This window comes from Lepisma saccharinum, chromosome 9 (genome assembly GCF_977018435.1).
Source record: "Lepisma saccharinum chromosome 9, izLepSacc3.1, whole genome shotgun sequence".
Taxonomy (NCBI): Eukaryota; Metazoa; Arthropoda; class Insecta; order Zygentoma; family Lepismatidae; genus Lepisma; species Lepisma saccharinum.
The window spans coordinates 49,748,568-49,770,581 of NC_139237.1; the positions used below are offsets into that span (position 1 = coordinate 49,748,568).

Genomic DNA, 22,014 nt, shown 5'->3' on the forward strand with positions numbered 1-22,014 from the left:
GTGCTGAACCATTTGGTACGGATTGATCGTGAAATTTTAGGCAATTTCCAAAAAACGTAAAATTTTCGTTAGAAGGAATAAAAAAAACCAAAAATTTTATTTTTTATAGAGAAAGAGCATGTCTTTGCAATGATTTTCAACATCAAAAGTTGTTGGTTCCATCATACCTACATGATGAAAATTCAGGTTTTCGTAACCTAGTTTTCCCACCACAAAAATTAGGCTACAAATCCATTATTAGTGTTTTTATAGGCATTTGTAAATTTTTTTGAGTGCTGATGTATTTTTTTCTGAAATCCTCCTTATTTTATTGAACTTTGTGTAAAATTTCAGAGATATCTGATGATTGGTTAAGGAGAAAGGAAATAAAATGTAAGCAAGGGTATCTTGTGTCGAGGGTCTCAAGAGTGACAGACAACACTGATCTGATGACATTTCAAAGTGCTGTAAAATGAAAACCGTTTGAGATAGAGTGAAAATAATTTAGGGGGTTTCTTTCAACCATAAAGGAAAGGTGTATACCAAATTTCATCGAAATCGGAGTTGGTGGGTGTCAAAATCTTCGTTTTTTGCGTTGATTTGATGTGGAATGACCCTAATTTCAATATTTTTTTATCTGATTTTCTGATGCATATTAAGTTCAGGAAAAGTACAAAAGTTTCCCATTAAAAAAAGATCTTCAAAGTAACTTACACCTAGCATAGTTTATAATAAATAGATAAACACTTAACAGTTTTTATTTGTACTACTCGTACATTAGATGTATTTCTTCTTTAAATGGTATTTCAGCTGTAATTAATACTCATAATCATCAGGCACCTTTATTGTTAAATTGTTTGATTGTTAATTTGTATCAGTGTGAAATCTCATGTAAGATACCCACCCACTCAGGTGCTGGAGGCAGGCTCGCTGAAGATGTCTGCAGGAAGGGCATCTATTTGAGGTTGTATTCTTGCCATCATTATATGAGGGGAAGTAAAAAATTATCTGCACTTTCACCACAACTTTCTGTAGGTCGGCCACACTTGTGGATGTGTGGCTGAGGTTTCATATTAATCACTCAATTTTTGTCTTTTGTAACAGTAATCATGGTCACTCTGCTGGCAGTGCGCACCAAGGAACCACAGAGATCAGCGATTCGATTTATATGGTCTGAAGGTGTGTCAGGGAAAGAAATTCATTGCAGGCCCTCAATACAATACAGGGACAGTGCTCTATGGCATAGAAGTGTGTATGAGTGGATCGAGAGGTTTAAAAAAGACTTGAAAAGCAGGAAGCAAAAAGCGGGAGCAGGACACCCATCGATCTCCCCTACTGACAGGAAGATTGAACAAGCTCGAGAGATGATTCTGATGAACCAACGGGTCAGAGGATGCAGTTGATGAGGTGGCAATGTTCTCTGCAAATTAATCATCAGTGGCATGCCCAAGGGGGGGGGGGAGGGGTTATAACTGCCTTCCATTTGGCTTAATATTCCTTAAAAAAAAAAGAACATCAAAGGCAGGATAAGGTGACAAAATGAGGATGGACTGCTAAAAAGAAGTGTACATAACCCTGCCCCCTTTCGACAATTCTGGGCACACCATTGTTAGTCATGGTTCTGTGCAAAATCGTTCACAACAAGCTTCAGATCACTGATCTCTGTTCTACCTTGGTGCACACTGCTAGACGCATGGCCATATTTACTCTGTTGCAAGAGAAAGAAAAAATGGAGCCATTAAGATAAAACCTGAGCCACGTAACCACAAGAATACCACCTTTCAGCATGCAAGCACTGAAGGCAGTGTGGCTAACCCAAAGAAAGTTATGGTGAAAGTGTGGATAATTTTGGCCCTAATATATTTTCAGTTCTCTACAGTAGCTGAAGATGAGTGATTCACAAGTCCAGCAACACAAAGATGCATTGTGTATCTTTGTTCTACTCCATGCATAGTGACTGTGTATGCAGTTCAAATATTATGTAAGAAAGAAAAAAATGTGCTAAAATTATAAAAAAGAACTGTAAATGTTTATTTATATGCTTTCTTCAAACACTTGGCACAGCCATGGGCACCAGAATGCCAACCTTTTCATGTGCAGACTTGAACAAGAGTTCCTGTTCCCTGAATCCATGAAATCGGCTCCTTTGTCTCAGATTCCCAGGTATGGTCATGCTGTGGATGCAGGGAAGTCATCCCTCTCCACCTTCCCGGATATAGATGTGTACATAGCAGGGCAGCTGAGAATCTGTATCCACTTAAAACTGACCAAGCATCTTCAGTATTTCCATTGCCCATCCTTAATCACACCAAAAAAGTCATCCTATTCTCCCTGGCCCACAGAGACCACCTTAACTCCTCCACCAAATCCCAGCAAACTACCAGGTAACCAAGAAAGTTCATGCGGTTTTAGTACAAAGAAGAAAAGGTCCAAAACAAATGTGTTTACCTTATATTTATTCTGCAAAATATCCACCATCCGCTTCTACAACCTTCTCTCATCTTTGTACAAGCCTGTAGATGCCATGTTTGAAAACGTCTTTGTGTAGGGCCGCAAAAAACTGCACCACCGCGTTTTCAACCTCCTCGCGAGTTTGGAAATTTCGATTGTGCATATGGTTGTCCATAGACAAAAAAAGATGGTAGTCTGATGGAGCGATGTCGGGTGAATACGCTGGATGTGGCAGAAGTTCCCAGCCTAGAGAAGAAATCACCTCCAGGGTCATCTTTGTTGTATGCGGTTCAGCATTGTCTTGGTGGAAAAGATCACGCTTCCTATTCACTAATGCAGGTTGTTTTTTTGCAAGCTGTTCGGCCACTCTTTGCAATTGCGCGGAGTACACCTCTTTGTTGATGGTTTTCCCACTTTCCAAGAACTCATAATGCACAATCCCAGCCGTAGTCCACCTGACACACAGCAGCACCTTCCGCTGATGAAGAGCAGGTTTTGCAGTTAAAGGTATGGTGTCATTTGACGATAGCCAATGGTATGAGCGTTTCTTGTTATCATACATTACCCACTTTTCATCACACGTCAAAATGCGGTCCAAAATTGGACAGTTGTTGTTCCTAGTGAGCAAGGAAGCGCAAATGTTCAGTTGTTGGAGACGGTTCGCAGCAGTCAGCTCGTGCGGGACCCACTTACTCAGTTTCCATGATTTGCCAAGCTCATGTAAGTGCACACGAATTGTTTCAGCACTTACCACAAATCGTTGAGCGAGTTCTTGACACGTTTGACTTGAATCCTCTTCAATTGCTGCCTTCAGTTGGTCCACATCGAGAGATTTCGGTCTGCCCGATCGAGGTTTGTCTGCCAGTGTCTCATCGCCACTCGAGAAGGTCTGAAACCACTTTTGCGCTGTCCGTTCACTAATTGTACCTTCTCCAAACGCTGCACATATTTTTCTTGCTGCTTCCGCTCCTTTTGTGCCCAACTTGTACTCATACAGTAAACACGCCCTGATTACTGCATTCGACACAGCCATGGTTCACTGCGAATACTTGCTCCCGAACTATCGACTGCGACCTGTTATCTACGTTAGCCGACGTGCCAAGGAATGAGCTTTCTGCCAATCTCACATACATGTACCCGTGGCGGCTGAACTGCGTACTACCCCACGAAAACTACGGGCAGTTGTAAAAACCGCATGAACTTTCTTGGTTACCTGGTACATACAACACCTACACCAAGCTGTAGTCAACCGTGGCTACTTCTTCACCCTTGCAAGCAAACAACCAGAACTGCTTCCCATTCATCCCACACCCCCCAGCAACTAATCCTACACCAACCCTTGTTAGTAAACCAATACAGGGTAGTTACTCAATGGGAATTCTTTGAATTTCGGGAATTATGCGTGAATTGTACGTGGATTTTTCTCCGTAGATGTGAAAAATTGCAACTTATATTCATCCAAGCGAATTCATTTATACATTTACAAATGCCCCGAGGCAAGTGTTCACAGTTAAGCTTTTATTTTTATCGAGGTAGGAAAAAAATGTGCGTGGAAAATAAAACCGAATTCTCTGAATCCGTTTACTTTGTTAGATCTTTGCATATTAATCTATATGACAAATGAAAGATTATTGCAAGATAAGATATTATGAAGTTGATTAGGTTAATTTGAGTTTGAAACGTTTATACAATTAACAATTTTTCGTAGATTAGTATATTCCGTAACATTTGTGACTTGTGTTTGTAAATGTACAGTATTTTTGAGTCTGAATATGTGAAATGGCAAATGTAAACTCTTCACCTTAAATTGGATATTTTAAATACATATACCGTTTAATTGAATTTAATTAGAATTTCTGGACACATGGAATCTCGCAGACCCTTTATATTGTTATTTAAATAAAAGAAAACATCTGCATGGATCCTTGAATTTTTTGAAAGTTCACCTTGTAAACCTGGAATTATACTTGAATGTTATCATGGTCCTAGAGTAGCAACCCTGTAATATCACCCCAAGCTTGCCAAAATCAAATGCACCCTCCATTTCCCTCTCCCATACTCCAGTCTTCCTGATACCAGGGATCTATTTCAGACTTCGAGTTGTTTTCTGTCGCTCCCTCAACCTAAGAATGTGCTTACCCACACCCTGCACCCTCCTGCCCATAGATGGTACAAGACCTGCCCAGAATCAGTGTATGAGTGTGTGTGTAGGGATGATGTGTCAGTTCATATGTTTTGAATTGAACATAGTATTTCTAGAAATAATTGGTTAGAAAGTACAATATTAGCCATTTAATGTAAGATTCAATGACTAATTTAATTTCTAGCTTCAAGTTGCCCCTGTTTCTGGTCTGTGATTAGATGTCTGTGCCTGAAGTGAATGGATTGGCACCAGTGGCACCGATTGGGTTCCAAAACTAGGGGGGGAAGATGCAAAAACTGGGGGCAACACCCCCCCCCCCTCCACCTGTAATCGCTGCCACTCATTGGCGCATACGCAAATCAGACCAAATTTCACGGGCCTTCATTATTTTGTTGCAAGGTTTCTGAAATCAAATTTTTCGTCCGTTGTTCAGCTGCTTATAGTCTAATGTTAAACCTTCCCTTCAGTGTCGTGTCATGTTGTGCTGCATTTGGTGTGTGGCTGCCCTAATATAGCCCCCGGACACATCCTAGTTGCTAGGCAACCAATCCCTAACCTACAACATCCATCCCTTTGATCACGACCACATTTTCTATCTCGTTTACCCAACATCCAGTAAACAGTCGGAAACTGGTAAAAGTGCCTTCTTGTTACTACACACCTCTGGTTGCACTGTACATCGGATCTTCCTGATGACATAGTGGTAATGTTGTCACTTGTAAATCAAGGGGCATTGGGTCAGATGCCTGGAGATGGCTCAGCTGTAGGTCTAGTTCCAATTTGCCTATATGTGCATAAAGGGGACTTAAAAATACAATCAGTACACTGCACATAATCTTTGTTACTCAAGTGAACATACTACTAGGTTGCAAAATATAGAAATGCAAATTTTGTGTGGTAAGTATTTAATGTTTCCTTCCATTTTTATTTATCCACCTTTCTTTATATACAACAAACTTTAATACTGAAGTTAGGATGATTCTCACAAAGTTTTGTGATTGAACTAATGAGGAAAATGCCAGTCTACTTCATGTCCACTACATTTTACATGGATCAAGTGCTTGTTGAATGCACCTTTAGGAGTAGGGTTTTGCTATATCAAAGTTTGCTGTTGTTTGAATATTGATATCAAGATCTATACTCTGCCCCAAGTATCTGTGGAGCAAGAAAATGAAAACAAGTCTGCACAAGTATTGATGCATGATGGCTCCACCAATGAACATGTGAAAGGGAATGGGATTGTGTGGAGGGAGGAATGTGACTGCAGTTACCAGCTGTCACAATCGCTCTGCCTACTCGATTTCCCCCCCTTCTCTGCTGCTATGCATGGCTTTGCTCCAGAGATAGCTGGGACAGAGTATAACTAAGTATCTTGCAGTCCGATTGAATTGTAATTTTCAATAGAAAGAAATATTCATGTTACTTTTGAATAAGCGAAAATTGTAGTTCCACAATGAGAATGGACTGGTTTGCTCTACACAATGTAGTTCTTAACCTGCTCTCACCTCTGTCCCTGTCAGTTTTCAAGGGAAGCATGAATGAATTGTGCTGTTGCATTCGTCATTGTCAATGTCAAGTTTAAGCCAATCACAAGATTTTTCATGAGGGACATCGTCAATTGCGTTAATATAGATATTGTAGGTGTTGATAATATCATTATGAATGATGATGATTCTGATGTTGGTATCATCGATATTCATATATCAAAGTATCAACACTTGATATTTTAATAATATCAACTCAATACCATTATATCACCAAGCCCCATTTAGGTGCCATGATATAAATTTGTTGTCAATATTTGATGTCAAGAAGTCAAAGAACACTCTTTTATTTCTGTAAATTGAGATACAATGTTGGATAGGCAACTTTCATCTGAAGTGAGAAGCAACATGTAACAGAGTTTCACCCTGAAGTCTCGCTGATGCAAGAGCGGATCAGCTTGAAAGTGTTCGATCACGGAGACTGTCCTTGAGCATTGGAAAGAGCCAATGCTGGAAGTAACTTGGTCTTCAAAAAAATTTCACAGCTTGTACCCATCATTGTAGTACCCTTAGGATAACAATGCATAAGTATAATGCCTTTGCTGTCCCAAAACATAATTTTCTCAGCATGGCTGAAACTGGCTCCTGGTTCGTGGATAAGTCACCTTTGGTTTGTTTTCACATGACGTTCGACATTCCTTGAACTGTCACACCCAGGAATGCACATTTTTCACGTCCATGACACTACCACAGCATGTCTCAGTCAATTTGAGATGTATATTGATGGGTGTTACTCCACAGGTGTGTTCTTTCAATGAATACTACACCATTTTCAGTATCAAATGCACATCCGTTGCTAGACAGCACCACTAGCTTCATAAGAGCTGGACCGTGCTGCCATCTGGCCTCATCAGCCTTTAACACATTCGGGTCTGGCCTCATAATACAGCATTGTTACCTCTGGTCTGCGGTTTTTGGATGTTTTTCAAAAAATCATAGAAAAAATATTTTTCATTTGTTTTTATTAAACCACATATTTCTTAAATCTACAAAACTTCCTCTTTTCAATGAACAAAAATTTCTTAAATTTTCTTTTCATTTTCAGACATTTTTTAATATTTTTTTCAGCAATGTTTTGTGAAGAAGAAAAAAGTACAACATTGTAACAAATGTTAATATAGAGATATTTTAAGTTCGTAATCTGGAAATTTCAATAATTAACTACATAAACTATCAATACATCTTTTGAATCTTGTATAAGAATACTTCTTATGTGCACATAACAAAAAATAATTACAAATTACAAGTAATTATCTTTTGTATGAAAAAGTGGCTGCAGGATAGGACCAGACGATGAATCAGTTGGTTCTGCGTCATCTGTAAAAATTAAAGAAATAAATAAATAAACTAAATAAATAAAATACATTTTCATTTTACATACACTATACAAAATAATAAATGGAAAAACTAAAAATACATCAGTGCATGTAGGAGAATCAAGCAAGAGGCAAGATGAATAGACCCAAAAAAATTACCTCTTCTCACTTCATTCATAAATTACTAGAGTTTGCAACACTGTTTATATTGTCGACAATAATTATTACGAATATAACCTACCTTCCAAATCTTCAAATTCATCTGCATCATCAAAATCGTCGCTAACTTGAAAGTCTGGGGCGGAATCCTCTATGCAGTCTGGATCTAACGACGCCATTCTAAACAATGCACAGTACATCAACCCGACAACAAATAGTCACAGGTGCGAGATAAAAATAGCACATGAGTCACCTAGCGGTCGGAATTTCAACAGAGGGGCTTGAATGAACACGCGCATGAGACGAAGTACGAGCATAGCCCGTCGTTCAACCGGCAAAGCGATTGCATACCGCACGACGGGCTATGCCCGTCGTTCGTCCACATTGACTTTAAGTGCACTGCGGGCTATGCCCGTCGTGAGACCCCAATGTGTTAAGAATGAATGCTTCATCTCAAACAACTATCACGTTTATAACTGTTGCTATTCATGAAAAAAGGAGACCTTAGAACTTGAATGCACCTCGTAGTCATGTACATTTGTGGTGGGAACGTGCTGTCCATTTTAATCACTGATAATATCATGTAAGAATTCATGGTTGCAACAAATTGACCCCAACATCAAAAAATATATGATTGCTTTTCTTCATCCATTGTAGCTCCTCCCTTCTACAATTGTGTTCCTTGCAGATAAAATTTTGGAAGGCATCTTTGTTTATGATCCTAAACCCAAATAAAACACTCCTCTTTACATCTCTGCATCAGACCCTTTTGAGAGATGGTTTGATGATGATGAAAACTTGAGGACAGCGACTGAAGGCTCCTTGTGGAGAAGTCCAAGACTCGTCAACATGTAAATAATAAAGAAACAAATACTTTAAATGAAAGTACAAATTACAAAAATAAGCATTTTCTACTAACATTATGAACAGCTAACCTCTGCTGGGAGTGGTTGGTCTTAGCATGCTACAATGCCCGGGATCCTGGGTTTGAATCCTGGCCCTGGCATCTCTTCATCAATTTCATCATGTTACTCATCCTCATCATTGTGATTAGCTAAAAGAGGCGTAAAAGCAATGCCAAATAACAAATCAAGATCAAATAATGAATATATAGTGTTGTTTAAGAAGGGCATTAGCAAGAATTTTGACATCGAATTAGTACTTTGACCTGAAGAATGGATCATGGAAAAGGTGGATCATTTAGCAGTAGTTAATGTTAGGATATATGAAACATTTTTATATCAAAGCTAACTTTGCTACTTATAAAGGGAATAACTATGTATTTTGAAGACATGTACAATGCAATTGTATACCAATTTCATGTCATAACTATTTTTGAGAGGGTACAGGAACTGTGATTCTGTGTGTTGAAGCTGAGGGACGCCAAATTTGAAGTTGTGTCCCCTCCATGATATTGAAGAAAAATTAAAAGAAGAGGATAGACTGCTGCAGGAAAATTGTCTTGGTTGGCATATTTCCTTTTGTGTTAAACAAATCCACAGCCGAATGTCTGACTGCCACTCGGGAGACCCTGGTACAATTCCTGTGGCAGGTGATCTAAGGTGGGAATGTTTCTGACCTTGTCCCATAACAGAACAGTCTGGGGTTCACCCATCCTCATATAAATGTCCATCTAGAGGGTATAAAGGCAACTGGAGAGTGATGCTGATCACATCATCTCCAAAAATTGACACGCAATGCGCATGAGGAACTTTGCTTTTGCCTTTTTGAGAACTATATGTCTTTTTTTAAAAAAAAGACACACTTCACTTGCCAAGCTATCGATAGAAAGGAATGTATTTCAAGATTTAAATTCGATGACATTATTGTGCCCTTTGCTACGCAAAAGGCAAGGGATACATTTTTATATGAAAGCTTATCTGGATGGCTCTATAGTTTTTGAATTCCTGAATTATCATCCACACCATATGAAATCTTCATCTTTTCATAATACAAGTGTGTAAAAATTTAAGTGACACATACAAACACATTTGTATACGAGTATTATACACACACATAGGATGTTGCTGTAGACCATCAACAAACTTTCACACTGTGTAGAGGACATCAATGTGAATGACTTTTTTTTTTTTCAGTGTGAGTGTGTGTTCATTTCAACGCTATGATTTCTGAGAAAACAATATTCTTAACCTGTATGCATTCAGCCATTCATCACATTCATGGTTGTTACTAGTACTTTTTCTGTTTGTAAATGACAAAATCTATAGTATGCTATGGACAGACAGGATAGAATTGCCAACAGAATAAGAATATATCTGAATCAAATTTAACGAGTCTTTAGTGCAAAGTTATTAAATATGATAAACTAAATGCATGAATTTAGTGAAAGTGTTAATCTCAGGGATTTCATCCTATCGGCTTCTCTGCTGTATAGGTGTAACTTGGTGGCAGGGACAAGGGAGTTATTTGCCCTGCCCCCCCCCCCCCCCATTCTGCCCTTCAAATTTCATGTCTAATAAAATTTACAAGCCAGTACCTGCTGAAAAGCAGCACTTAAGTTAAATTTCCAGGGTGGTTCATCTTTGGTGACAATTTTTCTGAAAATGCTTCTGCGTATGTCGATATTAGGTTCACCCAGCATGTGTGGCACGACCTGGCACCAATTCTGAGGGTAAAGGTGATGACAGCATGGTGTTGTTCACATCACCAGTGTCAACGACTGAGGATTCATGGAGCATTAATCTCCACCCTCTCATCTCCCGTATACCATAATGACACTTTGTAATGCACAAGGGACACTTACATTTGCATGATGGTGTTTTGAAACTAAGGTGCCTCACTAGGAGGGTGGGGTTACTTAAAAAAATGTGTGGTTAAGTGACACCTTGTTGATGGGTCTCTTAGTTTCAGTCAACTTTTGTAGGAAACATTATTTGGTTTGATCAACGCTTTACAAATTGGCACCGAAAGAACCTTTATGGTTTCAATGAGCATATCATCATAACAGACTAATATTTTCAAAGTGGAGAACAAATCGTAAAAATCTTGTCTCCCCGATGGTGCAGTGGTTGCATCATCGCCTTGTAATCAAGGGGTCCCAGGTTCGATACCCGGTGGAGTCACATAGTGGTTTGGATCCCACTTTAAACTGTAGGTCCAGTCCCGATTAGCCTGACTGCATAAACTGGACTTAAAACACCAAATCAGTCAATCAATCAATCATAAAAATCTTAAAAGTCATAGGGTAAGATGGAAGGTGGCGTTTTGAAAATCCATGTCTCAATACAGGGGTACCTGAGAGTTAGCTTAATAATTCAAAATGTGAAAGGGGATCGAATAGTCCCTTGTTGGATAGGTCTCTCAATTTCAAGACATTTTTGTAAGAAACACTACTGTATTTGAATACGTAATCCAAAGCAATTTTTACAAATTTAAACATGCAAAGAAATTAGTTTTTGGCTGTGCATTCAAATATGAGGTCTTATTTATATCAAATAGTATTTCTTACAAAAATGTCTTGAAATTTAGAGACCCATCTAACAAGGGATAACTTGATACAGTTTCCAGTATAAAATACTCAAGGAACCTCTACCTCTAATCTCCCATGTTTGATTCATGAAGTAGGTTATCTTAGGTCAGAATTCTCCATACGATGTCCCTCCATGGAGCTATCCTGAAGTTCATTCAGTCTGAATGCCTGAGAGAGGGGATGGGGGAAGGCTAAATTTGGTTGGAGCATGGTCTTGATCACATCACCTCCACAAATAGGTCAAGATCCTGAAAGGTGGGGCCATGCCTTTGTTGTTTTAAGTAAATTTTATATTTTATGCACACACATGCTAATCGGGACTGAACCTACAGTTTAAAGTGGGATCTGAACCATTATGTGCCTCGACTGGGTATCTAATCCGGGACTCCTTGATTACAAGGACATTATGATGACATTAGAGACATTCCCTATGTGCCTAATGCAATGTGCATGGGTCGCTTTACCTTTATTTTTTACCCCCCCCCCCCCCCCTTGGTCCCTTCTTTTTGGCAGCACAAGGAATTTTAAAAAAGTTCCATCATTAGATTTGTCTCATTCGTTTTTCTGAGTAGTTTCTGCAGTTATCGTTTGTGTCAAAACTATTAGTGCACTACCCTGTATATACAGGTATTGGACAAAATAATGGAAACACCTGTGGAAGTCGGAACATCATGTATTAATACGGTGTTGGGCCACCTTTAGCATGCAATACAACTTGGATTCGGGACGGAATAGACCGATACAAGTCCTGAATGGTGGTGAGTGGAATTTGAAGCCATTCTTCATGCAGCACAGCCTCCAGCTCAGGTAGAGACGAAGGAGGTGGAAATCAATGCCGAACCATGGATTCCAAAACAGCCCACAGAGGCTCGATGATATTCACGTCTGGGGACTGGGTGGGCCAGGGAAGATGTTTAACCTCATCAGCATGCTCTGGAAACCACTGTTGAACAGTGCCAGCAGTATGAATGGGGGCATTATCATCCTGGAAGATGGCTTTCCGGTTTGGAAATAAGGTTTGCATCATTAGGTGGATCTGGTTATCCAAGAGTTCTCTATACACTGCTTATGAGACCCGACTGTGTAATGTGACAAGGGGGCTGCCGAATACCATGATATAATGCCCCAGACCATAATAGAGCCGCCACCATGTTTGACAGTCGGGTGGTGACAATCCACATCGTATGCTGCTGAGGGTGTTAGCCATACAAACAAGCATCCAGTAGTGGGGAAAAGGGTAAAGGTAGACTAGTCTGACCAAATGACATGTTTCCAGTCCTACAACGTCCAAGGTTTGTGGTCATTGCATCATACACGTCACCTTCGAGCACTCGTCTCAGTTATTAGGGACTTGGCAATAGCAACACGCCCATGGATACCCATTTGATGCAGTTCCCACCTCACTGTTTTGCATGACACGGGGTGTATAGGTGCTGATTAAGTTCTGTAGTCACTTTGGAGGCCATTGTTTCCTTCTGCAACGTCACAATACGCTTCAAGGCCCGGCGGTCCCTTTCCTGCAGCTTCGTCTTTCAACCACTATTGTGCTTAGCAGACCCTGTTTCACCGTGCACTGTGTATGCGGTCATGACTTTCGAGACCATGCCTCGTGTTACACCGCATAACTCCGCTGTTTTGCTCACAGATGCTCCAGTGAAACGGGCACCAACAATTCAACCTCTTTCAAACTCCGTCAGGTCAGCTATACTGGTCACTCACTACACCTGAACAACGTGCACTACTACACTGCCTCACTCTACTGTCAGTGCACAGTCCATACTACCTGCAACAAACAAGAGAAGGTTGATTTTCGCCATGCTCAGTATTACCAGGCACATTGAAAATATGTCCCACTTCTGACTCGTGTTTCCATTATTTTGTCCCAATACCTGTACATGCACACATGATTTATGTTAATGGTAAAAAATAATTGAATCAGTGAATAATTTCTTAGAAGAACAGATTCCCTATTGTCTCCTCTTGTAAAATTATTTTCTGGCACAGTACTGGCAAAAAGTCTTCTGTACTGCATTAGACACACTTGGATTAACACATACCTGTGGTAAATAAAAATTCAGCATTTCTGTACAAAAACATGAGTTTCAGGTTCACATTACATTTGAAATCTTCAATACATCTTAATAGCCAAAATTCATAATCTTCATGTTCTATCAACTATTGGAAATCTCCATTTATGTGGAAGATTTATATTTAAGATACAGAAAAGAAACATGGGGTAACCCTATGGAAGTGCAAGGGAAAAAAGGAGTGTATATATACTTTATATCTGGAAAGAAAAATAAATCTATCTATCTTTGTGTGTGTGTGTCATATATATTGATAAAAGAAAGGAGGGTCAAAAGGGCTAAATAAAAAGCAAAGGAGGAGAAAGCAAACACTTACCAATCTGCGAAAATTTGACTATTTTTAGTGTCTGGTGATTGTTTCCTTCCTCCTCCTTTCCTTTTATATATAACAACATTCATTTCTGTGCAATAATACAAAGGAAATTTCTTAACAAATGTAAGTATGTTAGGACACATCAATTTTATTATGCCAATATACAAGATATTGCATACAACAGAATGAAAACAGGCAATTTACTGAGTTATAAACTTTGCAAGCAACTGCATGATACACCTTCTTTATTTTTAATGTGCATATGCTTCATTTGTTTTTTTCACATTAATCTGTTCTTACTAGTATGTGTTCTCAAATTTATAGTTTTTGGATTTATGTGTGATTAAAAGTGATACCGGAAGCGAAAGTCATTTCTGGTTACTAGACATTTGTAAAACTATCCAGTCTGGCACAAACTTGATTGGGCTGCCATAACAACCGTGGACAATGAGAGAGGAAGAGTAATTGTGAAATGTATAATAGGGAGCTACGGAATAATTTACCAGAGAAAAGGTCATTGGACTTCGTTGGTGTTAGTGTCTATAGTGGTGATGTAACATTGTGATTGGTTTTATTTAAGATGAAACGACAATAAACATTATAAAGGTAAGAAATTATGTTTGCATTTCTTCGACATCACATCCTGAGATGGCTCGTTGTAGTCACAACATAAAGGAGAGTCTCAGGACTCTGCCGCACATGGGGATTGGGCAACTACTGTGACATGGTAATCCTGTGGCTCCCACTTAAAGGAATGTCACATGCACCGGTAAAAGAAATACAATAGCACAATAAATATTCTTTGAAAGTAAGAATTATAAAATGTTGTTCCATAGTTTTTTGTGGAGTTTTGCTTTAAAATATTCAAAGAATTGCATTGGAAAATATAAAGTACCTGTCATTTAATAACAAATCTATTTCTCACACAATAGTGAAAAATAATTAAAATGTGGAATTTTGCACTGGCCTCCGTGACAGAGTTGTTATCTCAGTTTTGAATCTCAGCCAGGACATGGGTGTTCCTTGTGAGTGCCACTTCATCATTCCACAATATCATCACTCATCTTCATCTTTGCAATTAGCCAGAGTGGCAGAAAAGCGAAGTAAAATAATCAAATCAATCAATCAATTTTGAATTTTGCATAATTTCCAGAAAAATTACTCCATGAAAGTATCGAATCCCATGAAACACTCCAATGCTGAAAATTTATCTGTGAATAAATTCCACCTGATAGTTTACAATATCAATACATATTGATTGGTATGGGCTCAGATATAGTAAATAAGTGTAATTTTTAAATCAAATTTGAGATTTTATTTACCGTTGTAACACTGAAATATCATTTCAGATACAGCTTTTGAACCTGAAATGTAGTCAAGAATTTTCGTACTGAAATATTGATGTTTCTCACCACTAATAAAATAACTTTACTCTTTCTGATTCTGCATAAGGAATGGAAATTGGGAGGAAGGTGGGGGGGGGGGATGACACAACAAAGTGAATAGTGTCGTGCCATAGTGTTGTAAGACTGAGTGTGTATAAGAAGCAAATTTAAGCATGCATAATATTGTCTGTCATTCTATTAAAATTTCTAACTTAATGAATTTTTTTTTACAGGTTGTATCAGCTGTAATCGCTTTTAGGTTTCGTAACCAATTTGATCCCAGAGACAAAGCAGCAAGTGCGATTTTCCCCAGGAATGGTTTGACGTAGTTAAGGAAAACTTAAGCGAACAGAAATCTGTATATATTTTCTTGAGCTACACTTGTGGCCTATAATCGTTTATGAAAGACTTACATGTTTTTTTGGTAGAAATACGAAATCATGTGTGTCAATCATAGAATTAATTGCAGCATGTGATATGTACAATTAGTCAGTAGTTGTGGACATTATTTTAATTAATCGTGGTGTAAGAGTAACTGTAACATCAGTAATGGGGTAGAATGACTATTTGGACCCTTGCCCCTAAAATGTTATTTTTGCTCTCATGGAGTCAAATAACAAAAGTTTAATATTAACCTTTACAGGGTAAAGGCGTTTCTTTAACTGCATAATTTGTATGTATGCAGCGCTAATGAAGATGTGATATTACACACCACTGATCAAGTATTTTATTCCTTCAAATCAATATTTTATATTTATAAAGAGACATTATTACAATAAAAAATGTGCTCTTCAGAACTCGTTCTTATGTGCGACAGAAGATAAAACTGAACAAGTTTGACACCAGATAGTATCTGATATGTTTTAAACTTATAATTTTAAACTTCTTATATTTTTTTTTATATATAATCTATCACAAGATGGTGATGTTTTGGTTAGAAACAAAATATTAAGGAATTTGCATTTCCGTATCCTCAGTATCAATGTTTTGAGCACACATTGATGTATTTAGTTTTTAGAGCCAAAAAAATTGAATAATTTGCTTTGGCCAAGATATCCAGAAAATATTCACTTTTATTTCTGTTGTTTGGTAACGCATCTGATCCACCTGTAAAGGTTAATTTCATACATAACTCTTTTTACCAACCATGCAAATTGCTCCAAAATGCACTTTTAGAAGTACATATTCAGAATTTTAGTACTAAAGCAAAGGGATATTAATTCTCTCTTTTTTTTACTCATGTTTTTAAAATTAAACTTGTTACTGAGAACTAATATCATGGTTGTTCATTTGTCTTGATTATGGTAACTTGGAATAATTCAAAAGACTTCATTACACAAAAACAGCTTTGTGTACTACCATATGTGCTGGGGTAAAAATAATGAACAATAACAATTCAACTTTATTGGCTTGTAAATTGTGAGAGACTTGTACAATTCAAGATGTGCAATAACGTAGATGAGGGTTGATAAACTGATATCTTTGGTGCTACTTGGAATAGATATCTGCATTGCTACTCCGAGTGTAAGAAATACAGTTGCTAGCAAGCTTTTTAATTCAAATTCATATTATACAAAGTCAACAGCAATGTGCCATTTTATATTTGTTCTTGCATATCAACCTGTAAAGCACACAAGTCACAGATGTATCACAATTATGTATGTGTACTGTAGCGATCTTCAAACATTTCAAAAATGTTACTGAGACATTGTGTGCTGTACCGGTTGTAATAATCCAGCATTCTCGTTGTGGACTTCATTTTTTTCTGTTATATTTTCGTGATGGAATTAACTGAAATAATAAATACCTTGTAAATGTGTTTTTGGAAAGGTGAACTGACTCTGTGGCAATTTTTGTTTATTTTGTGGTGTATTTAGTCATTTTTAATGTTATCATGAGTGAAAAATTATTGTGTTAATAATAATTTGAATAAATATTGTTTTTTTGTGGGTCATTTGCTTTTGCGATATATGCATATTGATGTATCTATAAAATTGCCGATAATTTTATCAAACCAATATTTCTCTAGTTGCCTCTAACGTAGTGCAAAATTCAGGCATATTGTTAATTTTATGAACTTAAAAGGTTATATACCTTTTTTGTTTTTACGGTAAATATCAAAATATACAGTTTCTTTTGGTAAGGGAAAACTTATTGGAGTCACCTGGTTACGTATGCTAAGTAAGGTGCTTAATAAAAAACCATTTAGGCTCTTCATGAAACATTTGCAATTTTTATTGGATCAGTAGAATATTGGTAAGCTATATATCAGCCTATACTTAGCTTTTAGTGTTGTATATATTTGTAGAAGAGGAAATGAATTGTGGAAAAATCAAAATGATAAAGGTAGTGGGTAGTCTGATTATGTGATAAATGTGACCATAAAAGAAATATTGTATTTCTCTTATCTGCTTGTGTAGCCTGTAAGGAATGCTGTACATTTTTTTTTTTTTTTTTTAATATTTCGTGGTACACTATATTTTACTTCTTTGTGCAATGTTGGAACCAACCAAAGGGCTATGATGTGAAAGGAGAGTTATGTGCGTGTGTGAGTTTGAAGTACACTATACTACTGTCAAGTGCAGAATAAAATTACATAGGCCATGTCCGGATCGGCAAGCACAGTATTGCATGTTCTTTCCATTCGTTTTTCTGCATCTTCTAAGTTATTTGAACTGAGAGGCTACTGAGCAATATAGTTGCCACTTTTCCCACCAGGTGCCAGTTTGAACATTCCGAATTGCTCTGGGGTGCCAGTGCACAATATGGAAGCAAAAGACAGGCATCAACCAATCATCATAATCCTTTCTATTGAAAATGTAGCATGTGATTTCTTCTTTTACAGCGTTATTGATAAAATGCCTAAGAGCCTCCCTGATGATGAGTGGTATCGTCGTCACCTTGTAATCAAGGGATCTGGAATCGATACCTGGTGGAGGCACATAATGGTTCAGATCCCACTTTAAACTGTAGCTCCAGTCCCGATTAGCCTTACTGTGCATAAAGTGGACTTGAAACATGAACTCAATCAATCAATAAAATGCCCATTTAGCACTGAATTTTACATAGCCTGTTCAATAAATCCATGCTTCTACAAAGTGAAAGTTGCAATATAATTTCCAAACCTAGCAGTACAGCATGTACTTGCCACATCTCCCAACTCTCTCCTCCAACTGTGAAACTTCTTGCATGTGCATCACCTCTATGAACCTTTCACAAATATTAAGTGTTTTAATTATTTGAAAAAGAAATGTGCATGTGTGCAATGATTCTTCTTATATTTCGTGTTGGAAATAGAATTCAGTTAGGTGCTTTCATAATACACCATTTTTAAAATTGTGTAAAAAGAAAAGTGTAATTATAAAGCTGTGAAATGTGTTATGACATCTGCCCAACATTATGATAAATTTGTTGATTTTTATAAGCACATTTATATTTATTGATTTGTGTACTAGAGTAACTTGTGTTCAAAAGAGTAGGTTTTTTTAGAAGCCAAAGTGCATATCATGTTCTTTTTTCTTTATTTTTTGCAAGATCCAAAGTTAGAATTGGAGAGGTTAGGTTGATCAGTCGATGCATAGTGATAATGTAATTGGGTGTAAGGTGGACCTATCCATGAAACCTCAAATGGACATTTGGGTTATAGAGTTGCACTATGCAGGATATTAATATGCCAGAAGTAAACACACAAACTCATGTACAGAAATCTCATTTCAAAATGTCAGTTGCTTTCTTGGTCATAAGCAGCAAACTCTCATTTGCAATACACTTAATTTTAAGGTACATTTAAGGTAATATTTACATTTTTCATGTTGGGCATTACATTCATGTTTCTTATGTATTCAGACATTTAACATTTACAAATTGCAGCATTGTAAAGGGTGATCCATAAAGAACGCCGGATTTGAAGTTGCTATAAATGAATGTTTTATTTTTAGAAAAGCACAAAACACATACCATTCTCTACAGGAGATATTAAGGTTTAAACATGGAAAACAATATCCGCCATATGACCCTCCCCCTACTAGCCCTACACGCAATCACTCGGTCCATGAAATTCACCATGACCCGATCACACATTTTCCCATCAAGTGTGTTGAGGACACGTCGAATTTCTTGCTTAAGTTCCAACAAATTTCGGGGTTTGTTCTGGTAAACTTGTGACTTGGTGTACCCCCACAAGAAAAAGTCACAAGGTGTCAAGTCACAAGATCGAGGTGGGAAGGTTTGGTCTCCTCGCAAAGAGATTATTCTGTCCGGGAACTTCTCACGCAGCAGATTGATTCTTTCTCCTGAAGTGTGACAAGATGCGCCGCGCCGTCCTGTTGGAACCATACATTTTCGATGTTCATTTGATCCAAACGAGGCTAAAGAAAATCAGTTACCATTGCACGGTAACGAATTTCATTCACTGTCAGAGCATTTCCTTCTTCGTCCTCAAAAAAGTAAGGCCCGATCAAACCCTCACTCCAAATCCAACACCAAACCGTAACTCTCTGATGATGCATTTCCTTTTGCTGAATCACTCTTGGGTTCTCAGATCCCCATATTCGGCAATTCTGCCTGTTTGTGAACCCGTTTAAATGAAAATGAGCTTCATCGCTGAAAATGATGCGCTTTGCGAAACCCTCGTTGCCTCGTTCCCTTTCAAGGATACAGTCAACAAGGTTTCAGTTCGTGCGTTATCTGCACTTTGTATGCGTGCAAGTACAGATATTTCGTCAAGATTCTTTGCATTGTTGTTGGCGCCATATACAGTTCTTGAGAACGACGGCGATACGATGTTGAAGGACTCACAGCAACAGAATCACGCACAGCAGCAACGTTTGCTTGTCTCTGGCGACTTCGATGGCGTCCAGGGCTTTTGATGTCTTGTGTTGATCCAGTTTCTTCAAATTTCTTGACCAACCTACGAACAGTTGATTCGTTCGGTGCATGAAGATGACCAAGTATCGTGCGGAGTTTCCGAACAGTCACCGCGAAACTTTCACCATTCTTGTAGTGCGTTCTGACAATCAAAACTCGCTGCTCCTTACTGTACTTTTCCATGGCGTTAACAACACACACAAACGGTAGAACAACTGAAATGCTTCTCAACACAAAACCTCAATGATAACTGATAACAACAATTGCACAAACAATGCTGCCAACCAAACAAAAAAAATATGGCGTGCTTATCAAATCCGGCGTTCTTTATGGATCACCCTTTACTTTCACCTCTCATTGATATCTTCACATGTGTATTTACACCCACACTATCTCATGTTCACAACGAACTAAAAGTTTACATCTGCTCATTACTGACAAGCTAGGGGTGGTAAACCTCTTATTCATTTTCATATTTAAACTTATATATGCTTTTATTTCACTAGTAAATTAATCTTTCAAATGTTTTTCTATATAGTTTCACTTTACAATTGTGCTGATTGCTTATTTAAAAATAGAGTACCTGCATAAAATCTAATCTCAGTACACATGTTATTTTCAATATTCACAAGTTTCAAAAAATAATGTATAATTTTTATTTTATATTAAAATCGCTTTTGTGATCAAAGTTATGCATAGTTATATGCAAAAGGATTTCTTCTGAGCCAGCATATTATGAAGACGGATTTATTTTATTTTTTCCATTCCTGGTATGCTATTTAGTACAAAGATTGAATCACGTGCATAGTTCTGTTTTTTTTTATTTATTTTTATTTTGTAAAGATCTTTTGATTGTTTCTGGTCAAGACTGATAGCAGTCGTTCCTTTACTATACAGCTTTTTTGTCCCATAATAAAATAGAATTCCATGTCTTTTTGAGTTTGCGATGGAACACTGTTCTCTGTTTGTAATTTTGTAATAGGAAAATGTAACTCTTTGTAGTTTCTATGTGAACAAATGTAGTTGGGAAACTATTTTGAATATTAGAATTTGTAGTGTATGTTTTTATCAATGCATTTACAATTCAATAAATTATTTCCACTGCATATGAAAAAAAATAACCAAGGGTTGTCCTCAGTAATTTAGAATTCAACAAGAAAATAAAGAAAAAACATATGTATATTTGTAGTTGCAGGAATTTATCATGATTGATGTAATCCTACATGGATGTAGTATATGATTGGAATAAATCGGATCACATACATTGCCATTGTGGAATGAAAGTTGAGAATACTGCATTGTTTATGTAGGACATATTTATTCTTGGCTACTTATAACAAAAGAAAACCAACTAATACACTTTACAAAGTTCTGAAGTAATGTTAATATTTTCAGTCAGATGAATGATATATAGGGACCATGATTCTGTGCAATATCTTGAAATACTTTTGGGTAATCCCAATATTACAATATTACTGACTCATGCAAATCAAATTTTGTTAAATGCTTCTTGTATATAATGTAAAGCAAAAGTTTTTATTTCTTGATTTTGCACATGTAATAAAACTACATAGAGACTTTCATAATAATTTACTTAATAAAGGTAATTTTTAAGGAACATAAATGATCATTGTCTCTTTTTATTTACAATAAAATAAATATTATGTTGAATGGAGTGATGCAGTGCAATTTTTCTTGCAACTTGATAATATGAAAATGTTAAAAGAACAGATTGTTTGGATCAAAAGGAGAGTGCAGGGAATGAGGCTCATTTTAAGGTTTTCCTTGTATTAAATGTTGCATGAGAAAATTTCACAAATTTCATTGCTTTCCTGCTGTTGTAAAATATAACAATTGCTCGATTCTTATCTTGTTTGCAAGTAGTATGAAATGTGTGTGAAAGGGTGCCTTTGGTAACTGGATGTAATTACTCATTACATGACTACTTTGTATACTGTAGTGGTAGTGTAAGGACCAAAAAAATGTGTATATTGTGGTATTTTCTTTAATTTTATTATCAAATTCACATTTTTTTGTTAAAGATATTTTTATTAAACATTTTGAATCAGGGTTGTTATTGTTTTTAGGTCATGTTAATCTTTATTTGGCTTTGAATTACAACATATATATGTATGAATTTATATAAATATATAGGTTTTTAATTTTCAGATATTGAAATGAAGTAATTTGTATGTTATGGTATTGGTTACTTTCCTCTGTGCATACAGTGGCTAATGAATTTCTACAAGTTGTACCCTCATAAATAATAAATAGAAGTTGT

The 22,014-nt window shown here is 37.1% G+C and overlaps 1 protein-coding gene across 2 annotated transcripts in view; it reads left to right on the top strand.

The window, feature by feature from the left end:
• The window catches only part of Tsp97E (Tetraspanin 97E), a 57,687-nt gene extending 35,673 nt beyond the window's left edge, over window positions 1–22,014 (top strand). Inside the window, exon 6 of one of the 2 annotated variants that reach the window (XM_083128170.1) lies at window positions 15,101–22,014. In XM_083128170.1, coding sequence (XP_082984296.1) covers window positions 15,101–15,196 — 96 coding nt within the window. In that variant the 3' untranslated portion in view covers window positions 15,197–22,014. The remainder of the gene's footprint in view (window positions 1–15,100) is intronic. The other variant, XM_083128172.1, reaches the window with a different exon arrangement.